Here is a 22,376-nt window from a genome sequence, read left to right as displayed (position 1 = left end):
TTTTCTTTTCTTTCTTTCTTTAGAGAGGAAAGGAGAGAGCAGACTCAGGTAATTCAGTTAATTCTGCACATCAGCCTTCATACTGTTTTCGTGGTGTAAACAAACGTTTCTTGCCCCTCAGGGCTGTTCCATCAGCTGTGCAGAACAGCTCTTCAGCTGTTTCTTCTGGTTTCTTCCTCCTTCACATTTTTTTTTTTTTTTTTTCATTTTTCTGAAGCTGGAAACAGGGAGAGACAGTCAGACAGACTCCTGCATGCGCCCGACCGGGATCCACCCGGCACGCCCACCAGGGGCGACGCTCTGCCCACCAGGGGGCGATGCTCTGCCCATCCTGGGCGTCGCCATGTTGCGACCAGAGCCACTCTAGCGCCTGGGGCAGAGGCCACAGAGCCATCCCCAGCGCCCGGGCCATCCTCGCTCCAATGGAGCCTTGGCTGCGGGAGGGGACGAGAGAGACAGAGAGGAAAGCGCGGCGGAGGGGTGGAGAAGCAAATGGGCGCCTCTCCTGTGTGCCCTGGCCGGGAATCGAACCCGGGTCCTCCGCACGCTAGGCCGACGCTCTACCGCTGAGCCAACCGGCCAGGGCCCTCCTTCACATTTGATCTTCCTTGTCTTGGCAGCACTTTCTCTTTCCATGGATTCAGAGTTATGGATGATTCTTAGTATCCTCAGAGGTGGACCTTGAGTTTTCTTTCAGTTTCTCAGTGATTTCTGAAAAGCAGGCATAGTGTTTTTATTCTACTATTTTAACTGTACTCATTAAATTCTTATTGGTATACATATTTATTAGTTTCTGCCTTAAAAAATGGACTTTTCCTACTATTACCCTCCAGTTGAAAGGCTTTTTGTTTACTCAGTACACCTGAAATTATGACTACATGGTACACACAGCCTTTTACTTGCTTAAGTTTTGCTTATGTTCTTCTAGGGAAGATCCTCCAACATGTTCTCAGCCAGACAGTGATGGTGAGGCAGAAGAAATACAGGTTGGTCCAAAACAAAATACTCTGTTCTGTAGACTGTTCTATCTTTTGACATTTAGATCTTAGCATGTATTTATTAAAGTGAGAAATTACATGAAAATCTCACTTTGACATATACTTTATTTACATATGCTTTTTGTTCAGGAAAAGATGTCACCTGTTTATGTACAATTTTTACCTAGAGCACTGCTTTTTGGAAGCCCAGTACACTATCTACATTTAATGGGTTTTTTCCCCATCCTCTTCTTCTTGCAGTGGTCGGATGATGAGAACACAGCTACGCTTACGGTAAGAGCAGAGCACCAGCATGGGGCCAGCCTCATGCAGTCACACAGCTGCCTTGGGGTTTCATGACTCTCAATTCTCATTTTCTCATCATTTTCAATAGCAGTTTCTTTGATGGCTATTTTGTATTATTTTGAAAAATAACTTTAGTTATTATTTATAGGCAAACATGGCCTGCCCTTTTCCCTCCTTTGATTACAAAGGAACTATTTTAAGTTCATAATTAATGCTTTGACTTGTTTCTCTTAAGCTCTGAAAGAAGGGATCCGGCCTAAATATATGGAATCTAAATTAAAATGAAAATCTATATTCACTTATTCAAATATATTTAAATGTCATAAAGCATAATTTCTTTAAATTAATTTTTAATTTGTTGTGTTGACATGGTTCACCACACCATTCAGGTTTCAAGTGTGCAGCACAATGCAACACCATCCACACTGTGCATCATGTTCTGCCCCCCCCCAAGCAAAATCTCTTTCTCCTCCCCTTTCCCCCGCCTTTGCCCCTCCCCCCTACCGCCACCCCCCTTTTCCCTCTGAGTGTTACTACTCTATTGTCTGTATCTATGTGTTTTGTATATATGTTTTTTGGCTAATCCCTTCACTTTCCTTGGTCCAGTCCCCTTCTCCCCCTTCCCTCTGACAACTGTCCATCTGTTTGTTCCTTGTGACCCTGCCTCTGTTTCTGTTTTGTTCCTCAGTTGATTGGTTTCACTAGATTCCACATGTATGCCCTGGCCAGATAGCTCATTTGGTTAGAGCAGGGGTCTCAAACTCGCGGCCTGCGGGCCGCATGCGGCCCGCCGAACAATTTTGTGCAGCCCGCAGACTAATCCACGAAGTTCAAAATATTTTGGATAAAATTAAGTAAGCCTAGGGGCCTACTTGTATTTTTCATTTCTCTAGCATCCTAGCTAGATATTAGCTTAGTTAACAGCAGTTGTGATGCGAACTACAGTTTCTGGTCGTTTTGTGACACTGAGTAAACTGCATGTACGATTATGCTTGTTGTACTGATTTTTTTTTGTTTTCAACTGCAGTGAGAAAAGTGTTGCGTAACAGTTGCCTTTTGTAGACCTAGTGCGGCCCACCGAACAGCTGTGATCTTGCTCTGTGGCCCACATGCTGAGTTGAGTTTGAGACCCCTGGGTTAGAGCATCATCCCGAAGTACAGAGATTGCTGATTTGGTCCCAGGTCAGGGCACATACAGGAGCAGAGCTATGTTCCTGTCTCTCTCTCCCTCTCTCCCTTCCTCTAGTTCTAAAATCAGTAACAATAAACATTAAAAAGAAAAAAAGATTCTACATGTAAGTGAGATCATATGGTTTGTCTTTCTGTGCCTGGCTTATTTCACTTAGCATAATACTCTCTAGGTCCGTCTATGTCTATGCTATCACAAAAGGTAAGATTTCCTCCCTTTTTTTTTTTTTTTAACTATACTATGCATAGTATTTCACTGTGTATATGTACCACAGCTTTTTTATTCACTCATCCACTGATGGACATTTGGGCTGTTTCCAGATCTTGGTAGCTATTGTAAATAACATTGCAATGACCAGAGGGGTGCATATCATCTTTTGAATTAGTCGTTTGGGATTCTTAGGATATATTCCCAGAAGTGGGAAAACTAAATCAAAAGGCAGTTCCATTTTTAATTTTTTCAGGAAAAGTCATACTGTATTCCACAGTGGCTGCACCAGTCTGCATTCCCATCAGCAGTGCAGGAGGGTTCCTTTTTCTCTACACTGTTTGTCAGCACTTATTGTGTGTTGATTTGTTAATGAGCAACATTCTGACAGGTGTGAAGTGGTGTATCATTGTGGTTTTAATTTGCATTTCTCTGATGATAGTGACATTGAGCATTTTTTTCATGTGCCTATTGGCCATCTCTATGTCCTCTTTGGAGAAGTGTCATTCAGGTCCTTTGCCCATTTTTAAATTGGATTGTTTTTCTTGGTGTTGAGTTTTAGAAGTTCTTTATAAATTTTGGTTATTAATCCCTTATCAGATGTATCAGCAAATATGTTCACCCATACAGTGGGTTGTCTTTTTATTTTGTTGATGGTTTCTTTTGCTGTGGAAAAACTTTTGAGTTTGATGTAGTCCCATTTGTTTATTTTTTGTTTGTTTCATTTGCCCAGAGATATATTGGCAAATATATAGCTGTGATTGCTGTCTGAGATTTTACAGCCTATGTTTTCTTCTAGGTCTAGTTTCATTTTTTGCATGTACCTGTCTAATTTTCCCAGCACCATTTCTTTTTTTTTTTTTTTTTTTTGTATTTTTCTGAAGTTGGAAATGGGGAGGCAGTCAGACAGACTCCTGCATGCACCCGACCGGGATCCACCCGTCATGCCTACCAGGGGGCGATGCTCCGCCCACCAGGGGCGTTGCTCTGTTGCAACCAGAGCCATTCTAGCTCCTGAGGCAGAGGCCACAGAGCCATCCTCAGCACCTGGGCAAACTCTGCAGGAGGGGAAGAGAGAGGAAGGAGAGGAGGAGGGGTAGAGAAGCAGATGGGCACTTCTCCTGTGTGCCCTGGCCAGGACTTGAACCCAGGACTCCTGCACGCCAGGTCTACCACTGAGCCAACCGGCCGGGGCCTCCCAGCACCATTTCTTAAAGAGATTGTCTTTACTCCATAGTATTCTCTTGCCTCCTTTGCCAAATATGAATTGACCATAGAGGTGTGGGTTTATTTCTGGGTTCTCTGTTCTGTTCCATTGATCTATATGTCTGTTCTTATGCCAGTACCAGGCTGTTTTTAATTACAATGGCCTTATAGTATAGCTTGATATCAGGAAATGTGATACATCCCACTTTGTTCTTCATTCTCAAGATTGTTAAGGCTATCCTGGTACTTTTTTGGTTCCATATAAATTTTTGGAATATTTGTTCAAGATCTGTGAAGTATGCCATTGTTATTTTAAAAGGAATTGCATTGAATCTATAGATTGCTTTGGGTAGTATGGATGTTTTAATGATGTTAATTCTTCCTATCCCTGAACATGGTATATACTTCCACTTGTTTGTGTCTTCCCTAATTTCTTTTTTCAATGTCTTATAATTTTCTGAGTACAAGTGTTTTACTTCTTTGGTTAAATTTATTCCAAGGTACTTTATTTTTTTGTTGTAATAGTGAATGGCATTCTTTCCTTAATTTCTCTTTCTGACAGTTCATTATTGATGTATAAAAAGTGCCACCGATTTCTGAATATTAATTTTGTATCCTGCTGCTTTTCCAGATTTATTTATTAGGACTAGTAGTTTTTTGATGGAGACTTCAGGGTTTTCTATGTACAGTATCATGTTGTCAGCAAATAAGGATGGTTTTACTTCTTTTCTAATTTGGATACTTTTATTTCTTCTTCTCATCTGATTGCTGTGGCTAGGACTTCCAGTACTATGTTGAATAAGAGTGGTGAAAGTGGACACCTTTGTGTTGCTCGTGATCTTAAGGAAATTGCTGGCCCTGCACTGTTGGCTTAGTGGATAGACCACAGGCCTGGCTTGAAGATGTCTTGGGTTTGATCTCTGGTTAGGGCACACATGGGAAGCAACCATCTGCTTCTCTTCCCTTCCCTCTCCTCCTTCTTTCTCTCTTCTACTCTCACAGCCAGTGGCTCAATTGGTTCGAGTGTTGGCCCTGGGCACTGAGGATAGCTAGTTGATTCAACCATCAGCCCTAGATAGAGGTTGTCAGGTGGATCCCAGTCAGGGCGCATGTGGGAGTCTGTTTCTCTATCTCCCCTTCTCTCACTTAAAAAAATAAAAATAAAATGGGGGGTTGCTTTTAGTTTTTGCCCATTGAGTATGATGTTGGCTGTCGATTTGTCATATATGGTCTTTATTATGTTGAGATATATTCCTTATTTTTCCACTTTGCTGAGAGTTTTGATCATAAATGGGTGCTGGATTTTATTAAATGCCTTTTCTGCATTTGTTGATATGATCATGTGATTTTTATCCTTTATTTTGTTTATGTGATTAATCCTGTTTGTTGATTTGTGAATATTGTACCAGTATTTCATCCCTGGAATAAATCCCACTTGATCTAGGTGTATGATTTTTTTAATGTATTGCTGGATCCTGTTTGCTGATATTTTGTGGAGTATTTTAGCATCTATGTTCATCAGAGATTTGACCTACAGTTTTCTTTCTTTGTAGTGTTTTTTCCTGGTTTTGGAATAAGGATAATGCTTGCCTCATAAAATGAAGTTGGGAGTCTTTCCTTCTGTTGAATTTTTTGGAATAACTTGAGAAGTATAGGTATTCTTTTTTGAATGTTTGATAAAATTTGCCTGTGAAGCTATCTGGTCCAGGACTTTTGTTTGTTGGAAGTTTTATTGATAATTATTTCAGTTTCATTTGTTGTAATTGGTCTGTTCAGGTTTTCTGGTTCTTCCAGATTCAGTTTTGGAAGATTGTATGTTTCTAGGAGTTTATCCATTTTGCCCTGGTTGTCCAATATATTGCCATAAAGATCTTTATTGTATTTTCTCAGAATCCTTTGTATTTCTGTGATGTCAGTTGTTACTTCTCTTTCATTTCTAATTTTACTTATTTGGGTCTTCTCTTTTTTTTCTTGATGAGCCTGTTTAAAGGTTTATCAGCCTTGTTTATCCCTTATAAGAACCAGCTCTTGGTTTCATTGACCTAGAGAATTTTTTAGAAATTTTTTATTTATTTCTGTTCTAATCTTTGTTATTTCCTTCCTTATACTTTCTCCAGGCTTTGTTTGTTGTTCTTTTTCTAGCTCTTTAATGTTCAGGGTGAGATTGTTTGAGAATTTTCTTTCTTCTCAGTGTAAGCTTAAATGCTGTGAACTTCCCTCTCAGGACTACTTTTGCTGTGTTCTGTAGATTTTGAATTGTTGTATGTCTATTTGTTTCAAGGAAATTATTGATTTCTTCTTTGATCTCATTGTTAACCCATTCATTGTTTTACAACAGCTATTTAGCCTCCAAGTGTTTGAATGTTTTTCAATTTTTCTATTGTAGTTGATTTCTAGTCACAGAAGAAGCTTATATGGTTTCAATCTTTTTAAGTTTATTGAGACTTGTTTTGTATCCTAACATGTGGTCTATCCTAGAAAATGTGCCATGGGCACTTGAAAAGAATGTATATTCTGATGCTTTGGGGTGAAAGGTTCTGAAGATATCAATTAAATACAGCTGATCACTAGATCATTTAAAGCCACTGTTTCTTTGTTGATTTTCTGTCTAGAAGATCCATTGTTGATTTCAGTGGGGTGTTAAAACTTCCCATTATGATTGTATTGCTGTCATTCTCTCCCTTTATATCAAAATCTGCTTTCTATATTTATATGCTCCTATATTGGGTGCATAAATATTTACAGTGGTTATATCCTCCTGATGGATTATTTCTTTTATCATTATTTAGTGATCTTCTTTGTCCCTTTGTTGCCTTTGTTTTAAAAGCTATTTTGTCATATATAAGTATGCCTACCCCTGCTTTCTTTTAATTTCCAGTTGCATAAAATATTTTTTTCAATTCCTTCACTTTCTGTCCTTGTGTATCTTTTGTTCTGAGTTGAGTCTCTTGTTGACAGCAGATATATGGGTCATTTTATTTTCTTTTTTTCTTTTCTTTTGCCTGTGCAAGAGAGACAGACAGGAACAGCAGATAGAAAGGGAGAGAAATGAGAAGCAACAACTCATAGTTGCAGTACCTTAGTTGTTCATTGATTTCTTTCTCATATGTGCCTTGGCCGGGGGCTCCATCTGAGCCAGTGACTCCTTGCTCAAGCCAGAGACCTTGCGCTTCAAGCTGGATGAGCCCTTGCTCAAGCTGGCAACCTTGGGGTTTCGAACCTGGGTCCTCAGCATCCCCGTCTGATGCTCTATCCACTGTGCCACCATCTGATCAGACTGGGTCATGTTTTCTTATCTATTCAGCTACCTATGTCTTTTTTTAAATTAATTAATTAATTAATTTATTTTTTACAGGGACAGAGAGAGAGTCAGATAGAGGGATAGATAGGGACAGACAGACAGGAATGGAGAGAGATGAGAAGCATCAATCATCAGTTTTTCGTTGCGACACTTCAGTTGTTCATTGACTACTTTCTCATATATGCCATTTCCACGGGCCTTCAGCAGACTGAGTAACCCCTTGCTCGAGCCAGTGACCTTGGGTCCATGGCAGTGAGCTTTTTGCTCAAGCCAGATGAGCCCGCACTCAAGCTGGCAACCTTGGGGTCTCGAACCTGGGTTCTCAGCATCGCAGTCCGACGCTCTATCCACTGCGCCACTGCCTGGTCAGGCTACCTATGTCTTTTGTTTGGAGCATTTAATCCATTTACATTTAAGGTTATTATTGATATGTGCTTATTTATTACCATTTTACTTTTTAAACCTATAGTTCTCTTTTTTGCAATTTCTTTTTTCCTTTCCTCTTCTTATAGCAGGCCCTTTAACATTTCTTGCAATAGTGGTTTGGTAGTAATGAACTCCGTCAGCCTTTTTCTTTCCCCTGGGAAGCTTTTATTTCTCCTTATATTTTATTTATTTATTTATTTATTTATTTATTTTAGTATATATTTTTCTGCAGTGAGAAGTGAGGAGGAAGAGAGACAGATTTCTGCATGTGCCTGACCGGAATCCACCAGGCAAGCACACTAGGGGGTGATGCTCTGCCCATCAGGGGCGTTGTTCCATTGCAACCAGAGCCATTCTACCACCTGAGGCAGAGGCCATGGAGCCATCCTCAGCACCCAGGCCAACTTTGTTCCCATGGAGCCTTGGCTGTAGGAGGGAAGAGAGGAGAGAAAGGAGAGGGGGAGGGGTGGAGAAGCAGATGGGCGCTTCTCCTGTGTGCCCTGGCCGGGAATTGAACCTGGCACTTCCACACGCCAGGCTGATGCTCTACCACTGAGCCAACCGGCCAGGGCCCCTGCTTCAATTTTAAATGATAGCCTTAGCTAGGTAGAGTAGTCTTGGTTGTAGGTACAAAAATATTGAATTAAAAGTGGACACCTGGCCAGGTATCTCAGTTAGTTTGATTATCACCCCAGTATGTCAAGTTTGTGTGTATATATATATTTTGTATATTTAAAACATATTATGACTTAAAATTGTTTTTAAGAAGAAGTAACCTTTCTGAATGGGTATGGTGCAGGGGTGTGGTGGTAGATAGTTGGAAAATTAGGTAAGCCCTGATCACAGAAAATCCATGGATATGATTAAAGTGTGGATTTTATCCTACACTTAAAATGGAACTTATAAGACAACTGAGGTGTTATGCAAATTTAAAATAGACTCATTTAGCTATGAGCTTAAAAGATTCCTATTAGTTAAGTCTATTGAAAGATAATTTTCAGCAGAAGGCTGAATCATGACTCCTCTAGATATAAAACTCTTTAACGCACATTGAAAGTTTTAACTCGTGAGCGAGCCAGGCAGTTGTTATAATGGCTCAAAGAGAACCCAAAGAACAGACACATTTATAGATTAGGACTGATTATTGAAATGAATATGTGAATGAGGAAGAGCTAGTTTTTCCTCCCTGGAGGGTGGGAGGGAAGATAACTGCATTTCTTTCAATCAGTATAGAATTTTCACATCCATAAGAAATACTTTACATTGTTATTGCTTACCTACAATTTCCCTGGTAAATAGCTAGAATACTCAACTAGAATCAGCTGACCCAGAAGGGAGTGCTATATGTTGATAATATAATACATAGTCTCCCACTGAAGCACGTATTTATTTCTACAATGTGTAACTTTTTTTTTTTTTATTGAGAGAGACACAGGGAGGGAGAGAGATGAGAAGCATCAATTTATAGTTGTGTCTCTTAATTGTTCATTGATTGCTTTTCATATGTGCCTTGATTGGGGAACTCAAGCCAAGCCAGCAACCTTGGGCTCAAGCCAGAGACCATGGGATCATGTCAGTAATTCTGTGCTCAGGCTGGTTGACCCTGTACTCAAAGCCAGCAATCTTGGGGTTTAGAACCTGAGACTCAGCGTCCCTGGTCAGTGCCACGGTGTCACTACCAGTGAGGCACATTGCATAAACTTTTTATAATTTAAATTGGTATTAGGATTTTTGTGGCAGGATTTCTTAAAGTTGAATAATATGAAAATTTAGGGAATCACATCTTTTACAGTATAATACATAAATTTAGAGCAATCCTTACATGTGAAATTTTATGGGATTGGAAAATTAATTTATTTTAATCTTTGAAGATTAAATCCCTTCATTTGTAAGTTTTGTGTAACTCTTGACATTTGTTGAAATGATTGCTAATGCAGATCTAGGATAAGTGTTTTTGTGGCTAGAGCTTTGGGGGAACTCAAATCAGCAACTTCAGGGGATTATGAGGAAATTATTGGCTTAGCATAAATGATCATTTTATTTAATGGGGAAAGGCAAATGGAAAATAAAGGGCTCAAGGCTCTTATTCATTTTGAAATCCTCTTGCTAGGGTTTAATTTTATGTATCTAAGCTGAAAAAGTCAAACAGGAGATATATCTGACTTATTTGACAGTCAGACAGGCAGGCTGTCAAATAAGTAAAAGATGCAGCTGACTAGTCTAGAGGTCGTGTACCTCTGTAGCAAAACAAGTCTGTCTGACTTGCCCATGATCTTCCTGGTCTTTTTCTCACTAGCTTATTGCTTAAAGCTGCTTTCTAGTGAAGGGGATATATTTCTGTTTTTTTAAACTTATAATTTTTTATCTGTTTCCCAATCTTGTCACAGTTTTCTCTGTTATAATTGGGTTAGATCTTGGAGATCAGCATAAGCTAGTGATAGTCAACCTTTTCAATCTCATGATATAATAAACTAATTATTAAAATTCTGTTGCATACCAAAAAAATATATATATTTTTGCCCATCTGACAAAAGAATATAGGTATAATTTTGATTCATTCAAACCAGATGGCTATTGTGTTTACAGTTGTCATTTTTTTCTTGACAGTCTAAGGGAAAAGAGGTCAATGTCCTTGACTAAATAAGTATTGCATGTTTTAAAAATTCCTATCACTTCTCGGCCTTTTGGCTAAGATCAAGTGTAAAAATTCTTACAGCACACTGGTTGAAAATCGCTGTACATAAGCCATTTGATTTATTTTGCAGTGTGTAGTTTAGCTAATTCTAGACCTTTTTTTTAGATATTTAAAAAAAATTTATTCATTTTTAGAGAGAGAGAAGGGGGGGAAGAGCAGGAAGCATCAACTCTCATATGTGCCTTGACCAGGTAAGCCCAGGTTTCGAACCAGTGACATCAGTGTTCCAGGTCAACACTTTATCCACTGTACCACCAAAGGTCAGGCTAATTCTAGACCTTTTAAAACTTTTTTTTCCCCCCTTGATGGAAGAACTTGTCATTGCTGGACATTTTCAGAATTTACAATTGCCCAGTAGAGGGCAGCAAGTATAAAGGGATAATGTGACTGTAGCGTGCTGATATTTTGTGTCTGTTCTCCTCCAGGCTCCACCTCCCTCTCTTACTCCTCTTTTCTGCACTTGATATTCCTGTGCTCTTTTCATAGTGACATAGGCTGGAGGCAGAGCAGAATAGTGATCGTGTTTAAGTTACTCACAGCTTGTTTCTATTTACTTCCAGATTGAAGTGACACGTAGAATGTTTTGGTTACATGCTTATATAAAATATGCATTTTAAAATCAACCAGAAAGGAAACAACATTTTAACTTTACCAAGATCCTATTTTTGAGTTTTTTTACATTAAAACTTGTCTGGAAATAGCGATGTTTTAATACAGTTTGCTATATAATTTATGTCTCATTTGCCCGAAGCATTTTGGGAATTTTTCCAAGAATCTTTTCCTGAATATGTAAAGGCTCTGGTCATTTAAAAGGCAGGTGTTATTTCTGAGAATTGACTATATGTGCAGGTGGTACTCTGGCTGTCTTTTTTCACTTAGTAAATAAATACTGGTTTTATGTAGGTGTTAAGAGAACTATTCATTTCCTTCTTTACATCCCCAGATGCTTTGTGACATCTATCTCTTTGGCTGAGTATTAATTGTTTTGGAAAGTGACATTTGGACACTCCCCCTTTCTGGTAAATGTTATTTGATCATTGATTTTGTTTAGCTGAGTTCAGAATTCTGATAGTGATTTGTATTCTGGATTATTTTTAACACCCTAAATAGTTTAAGCTTGAAATTTTGATCTTATTTTTTATATTTATTGTGATGATGTTGACTTGCCCAAATAATTTCTTCTTTCTCTTTGTAGGCACCGGAATTTCCTGAGTTCACCACTACAGTCCAGGAAGCTATCAATTCCTTGGGTGGCAGTGTATTTCCTAAGCTTAATTGGAGTGCCCCAAGGGTAGGCTACATCAGTAAATCTCATTGTTTGGATATTCTTTGCTTTGCTATTCTTTCATTTTATGTTCCCTAGAATTATATTCCTAATTTATATTAAAATTTGTCTGGAAATAGTAGTGTGGAATTTATTTTTATTTTCTCTTGTTATTTTATTTTCCTGATTTTGCAGTACAGTTTTCTGGCTCTGTAAAGTACTGTAAATTTTGGCAAAAGACAGTTGCAGCCTCTTGTGATGCTGATCATGCCAGAAATCTGAGGAAATCTATGCTGTGTCCTTTTCAAAGTTTCATCTGTTCAGTTTAACACAGAAATTTTTCTCTACTGAAAAGTAATAAAATTTAAATGTTGTAATAGGGTCTAGAAATAGAGCAGTTTGAGAAATCAACTGATACCTTCTCAAGCTATGTTTTATTATTTTAATGTTGCATCAATAGGTTTTTATAAGTTAATGTCTGCGGAAAAATGCTAATCCAAGAGAAAATGATTTTATGTCAGCAAAGCTCATTGAAGAATCAAAGACATTTGCATTTTCAGAAATCATCTTGTTTTAAACTTTTTTTATTCAAAAATGAATGACAAATTATACTTAAACTAATCTTTACTTATTAAAATTAATTACACAGTACATAGTTTAAATTTTCAGAAGCTCTGAATGCTTGCTACAGAAGCCAGCAGGTCCTGACACGCTTTGCTTCACCTTGTCCCACTCCTCTGAGGCTTTCAAATATTTTAGTACATTATTTATTTATTTTCCTCAATTCTTTCTTCTTCGATTTTAGGTATTTATTATTGTCTTCCTACTTCAGAACAGAAAGATTAGCTTTTATCTCCTGTCCACTCTACTTTCTATTCTACTATTCTCATTATAGCAATATACCTTTTTTCTTTTAAGAGAGAGGAGGGGTGATAGTGAGGCAAACTGCCATATGTGCCCCAACTGGAATCTACCCCACAACCCTGTCTAGGACTGATGCTCTGGTATTGAGCTATTTTTAGTGCCTGAGGCTGATGCGCTCCAATGGAGCTATCCTCAGCACCTGAGACTGTGCTCAAACCAGTTGAGCCACTGAACAAGAGGGGGAGAGGGAGAGAAGGGGGAGCAGTAGGGGAGGAGAAGCATATGGTCTTTTCTCCTATGTACCTTGACTGGGAATTGAACCCAAGATGGCCATACACTGGGCCAACCAACACTATCCACTGAGGTATCAGCATTTCTGATACCTTTTCATCCACTTTCATCATCAGTAAGAAAAACCTAAGGAAGTGCTTGAGTCTAAGCTGAAAGGTGATGACTTTCACATCTGTGTTCATAACTGAGTATCAGCAGGCAATGGTGATGCTATTCATTGTTTAGAAGGGTAATTGACATTTGATAGTATAGTTAAAATTCTTACCTGACTCATTTCTTTAAGCCCTTGAAGAAATAAGCATTATTGACTTGGTATATAGGCTCAAGCTTTGTTCATAGCAACTAACTTGGAATATATACTAAGTAACGTGTTTTATTATCTAGGATGCATACTGGATAGCAATGAATAGTTCTCTGAAATGTAAAACCCTCAGCGACATCTTTCTGCTGTTTAAGAGTTCTGATTTCATCACTCGTGACTTCACTCAGCCGTAAGTATCTCTTACTCTCCCATGTCAGTAATTTTCGTACTTGTGATAGTTTTTCTACTGACGGAATCCCATTAGTTCTACAACTATTGTAAACTATTTCATATTCTCAAATGACCTATTACAACAAACCTTTCTTTTCCTTTTACAGAAATTGCTATACAATGATTATCCCTAAAAGAGCTCTCTATATATTTTCCCATTAAATGTTTTGATACTTATTATAAAACCAGTATGTAAATGTCTAACTGCTGTGCTTTATACTTGAAACTAATAAAATATCAAATGTCAACTGTAATTGAAAATTTTTTTTAAATAAAATATTTAAAAACCAAAAAAGATAAAAAACTACCTCCAGTATATACATATCATTGAAAGTCAAAATTAGGAACTATAGCTGAACAAAAACTGAAAATGTAAAAGTACCTATGACCTCATCATGGTTGGTTTTATGTACTTGCAGAATTTTATCTATTCATAGTTATACTATAGGTACACCTGCCTGTAACTATATTCTAATTTAAAAAAAACAACAACAAAGTCATAGTTCATATTGCTTAGTAGGCTGCTTTTGCACTTACCAGTATATAGCAAACATTTTAATATGTCATTAAGTACTTAAATGCATCATTAGTTTAAATTACCTTAATACGTAGTATCCCACTGGATAGCGATACATAATTTGTTTGACCAAGCTTTCGTTCTTATCTACAGTTCTGCAGTGAATATCTAAATCTTTGTCCACTTTTCTAACTTTTCTTTTGGATAGTTTCCAGAACTATAATTTCTTTTTTTTCTTCCTTTGTCAGAAACTCAGTGCTATAGAGCTGAGCTTGCTGTCTTCACTGTAGGCCGACAGCACAACTGCACTGTTGAACTATGGGTGATCTCTTTATGCTTATTTTGTTCAGCCATCAAATAGTAGTTATTCTTCTAGATTTCTTGTCCTACCCCATCTTTAACAAACCAGTTATCTTAACTAACCTAATCTTTAAACTGACCTCTAAAATAAAAATCTAAAAACTAAGCAGGTGAAGATACTGTATTTGCATGCCATTTCTTCCACATCTATCTCTTTTAGTTTGCCCTGCCCATTTATTTATTTTACTTTCAAATGCTTTTTTGAAGAGGAGCCTGACAGGAAAAAACTAATTCACTTCATGGCAGTTGTGCATCAGTTTTTTGCATATGAATTCTGAAGCTTGGGCATATGGTTTTAGAACTATATTCATTGAAGAAAATGAAGTTAAGTAATAATAAATATTTGTGGTTATATTGGAAGTTTATTATAAAAGGATTTTACCTGTATTGGTATTAGGCGTATGATAGCCCTTGTTTTAGTAATAATATAGTAGCGTTTTTCCTCTAGGAGATATCCTCTAATAAGAGGAACTCATGACTATCATTTTTTTTTTCCATTATAAAGCCTTTTGACATCTAATGCTTTAAGTAAAGAGGCCGTGAACTATATTACATTAAAAATACTCTGTACAACCTGATCAGTGGTGGTACAGTGAATAGAGCGTCGACCCGGGATGCTGAGGTCCCTGGTTCAAAACCCCAAGCTTGTCAGTTTGAGTGTGGACTCATTGGTTTGAGTGTGGGGTCGCTGGCTTAAGTACAGGATCATTGACATGATCCCAAGGTTGCTGGCTTGACCCCAAAGGTCACTGGCTTGAAGCCCAAGGTTGCTGGCTTGATTAAAGTGTCACTGGTTGGGCTTGAGCCTCCAGTCAAGGCACATATGAGAAGCAATCAATGAATAACTAAAGTAAAGCAAATATGAGTTGATGCTTCTCATCTCTATTCTCTTTCTGAAATCAGTAAAAAAAAACTATTAATTCATCAGATATGCATTTTTGTGTAACTTTAATATTAGTTGCAGTGAGAGTATGAGGAAATCTTTTTTTCTAAAAATATGTAATTATAAATCACTTTTAATTCTCTGTGACTGTTGGTTTTCTAAATCATCTTTCTAGTTTAGTGATCTCCTGCCTCCTCTTAGCCCTTTATTCACTCATTCATTTATTTATTTAATTGATTTAAATTTATTGTGTTCACATAGATTCAAGTGTCCCACCGAATACATCCCCTCCACCCCTGTGTTCCCTCAACATCACCTTTGCCCCTCTCCTCAACACCCTTTCCCCTTCCCACCAGGATTTGCTTTTCTGCTCTCTATAATGCTGTGTTATGTGTATATAATTTCACCAATCTCTTTCCCTTCTCTGATCCCATCCTCTCATCCCCTTACCCTCCCTCTGCTTTCCCTCTGGTCCCTTTGATCCTGCCTCTGCCTCTATTCTGTTCCTCAGTTCACATTGTTTTTGGATTCCTCAAATGAGTGAGGACATATGATATTTTTCTTTCTCTGCCTGGCTTATTTCACTAAACATAATAGTTTCCAGGTCCATCCAAGTTGTCACAAAAGGAAAGATTTTCTTCTTTTTCATGGCCCCATAGTATTCCATTGTGTATATGTACCACTGATTTTTAATCCACTCGTCCACTGATGGACACTTGGGCTATATCCAGATCTTCGCTATTGTAAACAATGCTGCCATAAACATGGGAGTGTATTTCTTCTTTTGAATCAGTGATACGGTGTTCTTAGGATATATTCCTAAAAGTGGGATGGCTGGGTCAAAAGGCAGTTCCATTTTTAATTTTTTGAGGAATCTCCATACTGTTTTTCACAGTGGCTGCACCAGTCTGCATTCCCACCAGCAGTGCAGGAGGGTTCCCTTTTCTCCACATCCTTGTCAGCACTTATTATGTGTTGTTTTGTTAATGAGCGCCATTCTAAGTGGTGTGAGGTGATATCTCATTGTGGTTTCAATTTGCATTTCTCTAATGATTAGTGATGTTGAGCATTTTTTCATATGCCTATTGGCCATCTGTATGTCATCTTTGGAGAAGTGTCTATTCATTTCTTATGCCCATTTTTTGATTGTTTATCTTCCTGGTGTTAAATTTTATAAGTTCTTTATAAATGTCGGTTATTAACCCCTTATCAGATGTATTGTTGAATATGTTCTCCCATTGTATGGTTTGCCTTTTTTTTTTGTTATATTGTCTTTAGCTGTGCAAAAGCTTTTTAGTTTGATATAGTACCATTTGTTTATCCTGTCCTTTATTTTCCTTGCCCGTGGAGTTAAATCAGCAAATATATTGCTGCGAGTGATGTCGGAGAGCTTATTGCCCATGTTTTCCTCTAGGATGCTTATGGTTTCACGACTTACATTTAAGTCTTTTATCCAATTTGAGTTTATTTTTGTGAATGGTGTAAGTAGGTGGTCTAGTTTTATTTTTTTGCAGGTAGCTGTCCAGTTATCCCAACACCATTTGTTAAAGAGACAGTCTTTACTCCATTGTATGTTATTACCACCCTTGTCAAATATCAATTGTCCATAAAAGTATGGGTTTATTTCTGGGTTCTCTGTTCTGTTCCTTGATCTATATGCCTGTTCTAATGACAGTACCAAGCTGTTTTGAGTACAGTGGCCTTGTAGTATAACTTGACATACAGCAGTGTGATATCACCCACTTTATTCTTCTTTTTCAAGATTGCTGAGGCTATTCATGTTCTTTTTTGGTTTCATATGAATTTTTGGAATATGTGTTCTATATCTTTGAATTATGTCATTGGTATTTTAATAGGAATTGCATTGAATTTATAAATTGCTTTCGGTAATATAGACATTTTAATGATGTTTATTCTTCCTAACCATGAACATGGTATATGTTTCCACTTGTTTGTATCTTCCTTGATTTTGTTTATCAATGTTTTTTAATTTTCTGAGTACAAGTCTTTAACCTCCTTCGTTAAATTTACTCCTAGGTGCTTAATTTATTTTGTTGCAATAGTGAAGGGGATTGTTTTCTTATTTCTCTTTCAGACAGATCATTGTTGGTGTATAAATATGCCTCTGATTTTGGAGTATTAATTTTATATCCTACCACCTTGTTGAATTCATTTATCAGGTCAAGTAGTTTTTGACTGCAACTTTAGAGTTTTCTATGTACAGTATCATATCATCTGCAAATAATGATAGTTTTACTTCTTCGTTTTTAATTTGAATGGCTTTTATTTCTTCTTCTTGTCTGATTGCTGTGGCTAGGACTTCCAGAACTGTGTTGAATAAGAGTGGTGAAAGGGAGCACCCCTGCCTTGTTCCTCATCTAAAGAGGATTGCTTTTAACTTTTGCCCATTGAGTGTGATGTTGGCTGTGGGTTTGTCATAGATGACCTTTATCGTGTTGAGGTATGTTCCCTGTATTTCCACTTTGCTGAGAGTATTGATCATAAATGGGTGCTGGATTTTATCAAATGCTTTTTCTGCGACTATTGAAATTATCATGTGGTTTTTTTGTCCTTCCCTTTGTTTATGTGATGAACCACATTGATTGATTTGCAAATACTGTACCAGCCTTGCCTCCCCAGAATAAATCCCACTTGATCATGATGTATGATTTTTTTCATGTATTGCAGGATTCAGTTTGCTAATATTTTGTTGAGAATTTTTTTTTTTTTTGTATTTTTCTGAAGCTGGAAACGGGGAGAGACGGTCAGACAGACTCCCGCATGCGCCCGACTGGAATCCACCCGGCACGCCCACCAGGGGGCGACGCTCTGCCCCTCCGGGGCGTCGCTCTGCCGCGACCAGAGCCACTCTAGCGCCTGGGGCAGAGGCCAAGGAGCCGTCCCCAGCGCCCGGGCCATCTTTGCTCCAATGGAGCCTTGGCTGCGGGAGGGGAAGAGAGAGACAGAGAGGAAGGAGGGGAGGGGGTGGAGAAGCAAATGGGCGCTTCTCCTATGTGCCCTGGCCGGGAATCGAACCCGGGTCCCCTGCACGCCAGGCCGACGCTCTACCGCTGAGCCAACCGGCCAGGGCCTTTGTTGAGAATTTTAGCATCTAAATTCATTATGGATATTGGCCTATAGTTTTCTTTCTTTGTGTTGTCTTTGCCTGGTTTTGGAATCAGAATTATGCTCGCCTCATAAAAGGAGCTTGGAACGTTTCTCTTCTGAATTTTTTGAAATAGCTTGAGAAGGATAGGAGTTAGTTGTTCTTTGAATATTTGGTAGAATTAGCCTGTGGAGCCATCTGGCCCAGGGCTTTTGTTTGTTGGGAGTTTTTTGATAACTGTTTCTATCTTATTTATTGTAATCGGTTTGTTTAGGTTTTCTGATTTTTCCAGATGATATTTGAAAGATTATATTTTTCAAAAAATTTGTCCATTTCACCTAGGTTGTCTAGTTTTTTGGCATACAGTTCTTCATAGTATTTTCTTACAATCCTTTGTATTTCTGCTGTGTCCATTGTTACTTCTCCACCCTCATTTCTAATTTTATTTATATGAGCCCTTTCTCTTTTTTTTTTGGTGAGTCTGGCTAAGGGTTCATTGATCTTGTTTACCTTTTCAAAGAGCCAGCTCTTGGTTTCATTGATCCTCTGAATTGTTTTTTTAGTCTCTATGTCATTTATTTCTGCTCTGATCTTTATTTCCTTTTTTTTACTTCCTCTAGGCCAGTGTTTCCCAACCTTTTTTGTGCCATGCCCCACCTTAACCTTTCTAAAATTTTTACGTCCCCCCTATGTAACATACATAATTTTTAACATTAAAAAATTGATTTGTTCTCTTAATAAACATAAATGATAGGTTCTAGGAAGAAATCACTATGAAATTGTTAACAAAACACAGTAAGTAAAATTTCAAAACATATAATGAAAAACAGAAATTTAAATTCCAAATAATTTTAATAAATATTTTTCTATATTAATTTATTATTTTAATTTAGTGTGATCCTTGTGCTTGATGCTTGCTGCACAGAGATTTTATATTAGGTTCCAATTTGGTTAGCTTTAGTCTCAAGTTTCCACGTTGTGTTATATCCAGCCGATTTCTTTTTTTTTACCAGTAAATCATTTACAGCACTAAATCCACATTCAGCTAAAAATGAAGATGGAAACGGTAGCAATAGTTTTCTTGCACATTTGGTTGAATTTGGGTATTTGATTTGTTTCCTCACAAAGCCATGCCATCGCTCCTTTGATATTAAATAAAGCTTTAGCTGACTCATCATTTTGCAATTCTGCGAGTTCTTCTTGATACTGCATATTTGATATATCAGACAAATCCACTAACATTGGCTGCATCATCCATGTTGGGAAATCAATTTGTTTTAAATCAGAAAATCTTTCTTTTAAATCAGCTGATAGAATATTCAAAAGATTGACAATAACAAGTAAAGCGGTATCAGTTACTCACATTTTTGGAGCCAATGAAACTGTTTAAAGTTTTTGTTGTTAATATGTTTCTGACATAACTCAATCTTGGTAATGAAACCAAATATCTTTGCTTTTGCATCGACAAGAGTTTTATTTGTTCCTTGAAGTTGCTTATTTAATATATTTAGTTTTTCAAAGATATCGGCTAAATAACTCACAAATGCTTTACCATCTATTGTTAACAGATACTTCATTTCAGGTTTGTCGCTTAAAAAATCACTAAGAGTATCAAACAGTTCCATAAATCTTTTCAAACAGTTTCCTTTAGATAGCCATCTTACTTCAGTATGAAGTAAAAGTCTCACATGGTCTTCATTTTGTTCTTCACAAAATAGCTTGAAAAGACGCTCACATTTGGCACTAGCTTTAATAGCATTAACACACTTTATTACTGTATGTAATACTTCATTCAGAACAGGTGAGATGTTTTTAGCTACCAAGTTTTCCCTATGAATAACACAATGCACAAGAATCATTTCTGGATTTGCATCTTTCATCAATTTTAAGCAGCCATTTTTCTTGCCCATCATATTGGGAGCACCATCTGCAGCACAAGATGTTATATTTTTCATTGGTATCTCATTGACATCTAAGTAGTTTTTTAGCTTATTATATATATCTTTGGAGGTAGTGGTGCTTTCTAATCTTCTACAGAACAACATTTCTTCAGCAAAATGTCCTTTATCAATATATCTTACGTAAGTTATCAATACGACCTCACTGTCTCTCAAAGTTGATTCATCCATTTGCAAGGAGAATTTTCTTGTTTTCAGCTTTTCAATAAGTTGTTTTTCAATATCCTCACTCATTTCGTCTATTCTTCTGCTAACAGTATTGTCACTGAGTGGCATAGCTTTTACATCTTTGTCATCTTTTTCAAGAACCATTTTAAGAAATGCTGATATTGACGGTTTTATTAAATTCTCTCCTATAGTGTGATTTTCTCCAGTTTTAGCGATGAATAAAGAAATTTGATAACTAGCCTCAAGAACACGATTATTAGTTGAAGTATGAGCAGTAAATAGAGACTTTAATGTTCTTTTTTCAAAATTTTTCTTTAAAGTTTTAAAGTAACTCAAATCTGAATTAATATGAGCACTATGTTTCGCCTTCAAATGCGCCTCAAGACGACCTTGTTTCATTGATTCGTTGGTCAAGCATTGCTGGCATAAAAGACAAAAAGGAATCCGCTCATCGTGAACAGCGGGTATGAACCCAAATTTTAAATATTCCTCTGAATATTGGCGAGTTTTTTTCTTGCTTGCACCACTCATTTTACTATGGGCTATAATAAAAATAATATCAATTAAAAACTAATATTAAAATATGTGTTAAAATATATTCAATGTGACATAGAGTAAATGTATACTAAAAATATTTATTTAAATGTATATAACACATTTACTACACTACCGCCGCAAATCAAAAGGTATATTTTTTCCATTTGACAAAATTTTCTGGAAAGTTATGCTTCTAAAATTAAAATTGTCGTGCATGCACTATTATAGCCCCAATAATATTTATAAAATATTAGTGCTTTCTAGCCCCGATGCAAGAAGTACTTAATAAAGAGTTTAATATTGATAAAAATCAAATCAAATACTTTCCAATTATATCTATACAATATATATATGTATATTTATTAAATCAACGAGCTTTTACAACAGTTTTGACTGACACTTATTTCAAATTAACACCAACTGAATGATGTGAAACACTACAGAAGTTGCGATGGGCCAATTAAGTGAGAATAACTGCATTGTTTAGCGAGTTTTTAAAACGTCTGGGGTTCCCCGTGGCAGATGGCATGCTCCGCGGTGAACCCAGGACGAAGTTTACTTGATGACACCAATCACCCAGTTGATATTTTGGTCTCGTCAAACGAAATTATACTTAATAATTATTTACCGCAATTACTTAAGAATTGCATTTTTTGTTAAATTTGGCACTGATATCTAGCATTGCATTTAAATGGCCTGGGGCGAAAGAGTTAAAGTCATGTCGAGTCCATTTTCAAATTGCCCCCCTTAACTATCGAATTACCCCCCTGTGGGGCGTGGGCCCCACGTTGGGAAACACCGCTCTAGGCTTTACTTGCTGTTCTTTTTCTAGTTCTTTTAGTTGCAGTGTTACGTTGTTTATTTGAGCTTTTTCTAGCTTCTTAAAGTATTCCTGTAATGCTATGAACTTCCCTCTCAGGACTACTTTTGCTGTGTCCCACAGATTTTGAGTTGTTGTATGTTCATTTTCATTTATTTCAAGGAAATTTTGATTTCTTCTTAATCTCATTGTTGACCCATTTGTTATTTAATAACATGCTGTTTAGTTTCCAAGTGTTTGAGTGTTTTTCGGTTTTTCCATTGTAATTGATTTCTAGTTTCATGCCATTGTGGTCAGAGGATATGCTTGATATGATTTCAGTCTTCTTAAATTTGTTGAGACTCATTTTATGCCCTAATACGTGGTCTATCCTAGAGAATTTACCATGTGCACTTGAAAAGAATGTATATTCTGCTGCTTTAGGGTGAAAGGTTTTGAACATATCTATTAAATCCAGTTGATTTAATGTGTCCCTTAATTCTGCTGTTTCTTTGTTAATTTTCTTTCTTGATGATCTATCTATTGATCTTAGTGGGGTATTGAAATCTCCTACTATTATAGTATTGCTGTTGATCTTGCCCTTTATGTCCATCAAAGTCTGCTTTATATATTTAGGTGCTCCTATATTATGTGCACCTATAAATATATCCTATATAGATATTTATAATGGTTATCTCTTCCTGTTGGGTTCCTCCCTTTATCATTATGTAGTGATCTTCTTTATCCCTTAGTATATCCTTTGTTTTAAAGTCTATTTTGTCAGATATAA

General features: G+C 37.1%; 1 protein-coding gene across 3 annotated transcripts in view; it reads left to right on the top strand.

Annotated features, from left to right (window-relative positions):
* CDC123 (cell division cycle 123) overlaps window positions 1-22,376 on the top strand; it is a 77,270-nt gene that overhangs the window by 16,587 nt on the left and 38,307 nt on the right. For all 3 annotated transcript variants that reach the window (XR_010725658.1, XM_066233118.1, XM_066233116.1), the window contains 4 exons: window positions 929-986; window positions 1,239-1,271; window positions 11,503-11,598; window positions 13,111-13,217. Coding sequence is in view for 2 of the 3 variants with exons in the window: in XM_066233118.1 (XP_066089215.1) it covers window positions 929-986; window positions 1,239-1,271; window positions 11,503-11,598; window positions 13,111-13,217 (294 nt within the window). In the remaining variant the exon portion in view is untranslated. The remainder of the gene's footprint in view (window positions 1-928; window positions 987-1,238; window positions 1,272-11,502; window positions 11,599-13,110; window positions 13,218-22,376) is intronic.

The sequence above is a fragment of the Saccopteryx bilineata genome, chromosome 5, assembly GCF_036850765.1.
Source record: "Saccopteryx bilineata isolate mSacBil1 chromosome 5, mSacBil1_pri_phased_curated, whole genome shotgun sequence".
Lineage (NCBI taxonomy): Eukaryota > Metazoa > Chordata > Mammalia > Chiroptera > Emballonuridae > Saccopteryx > Saccopteryx bilineata.
The sequence above is the reverse complement of the archived record's forward strand: the minus strand, read 5'-3'. Positions and strand labels throughout refer to the sequence as shown.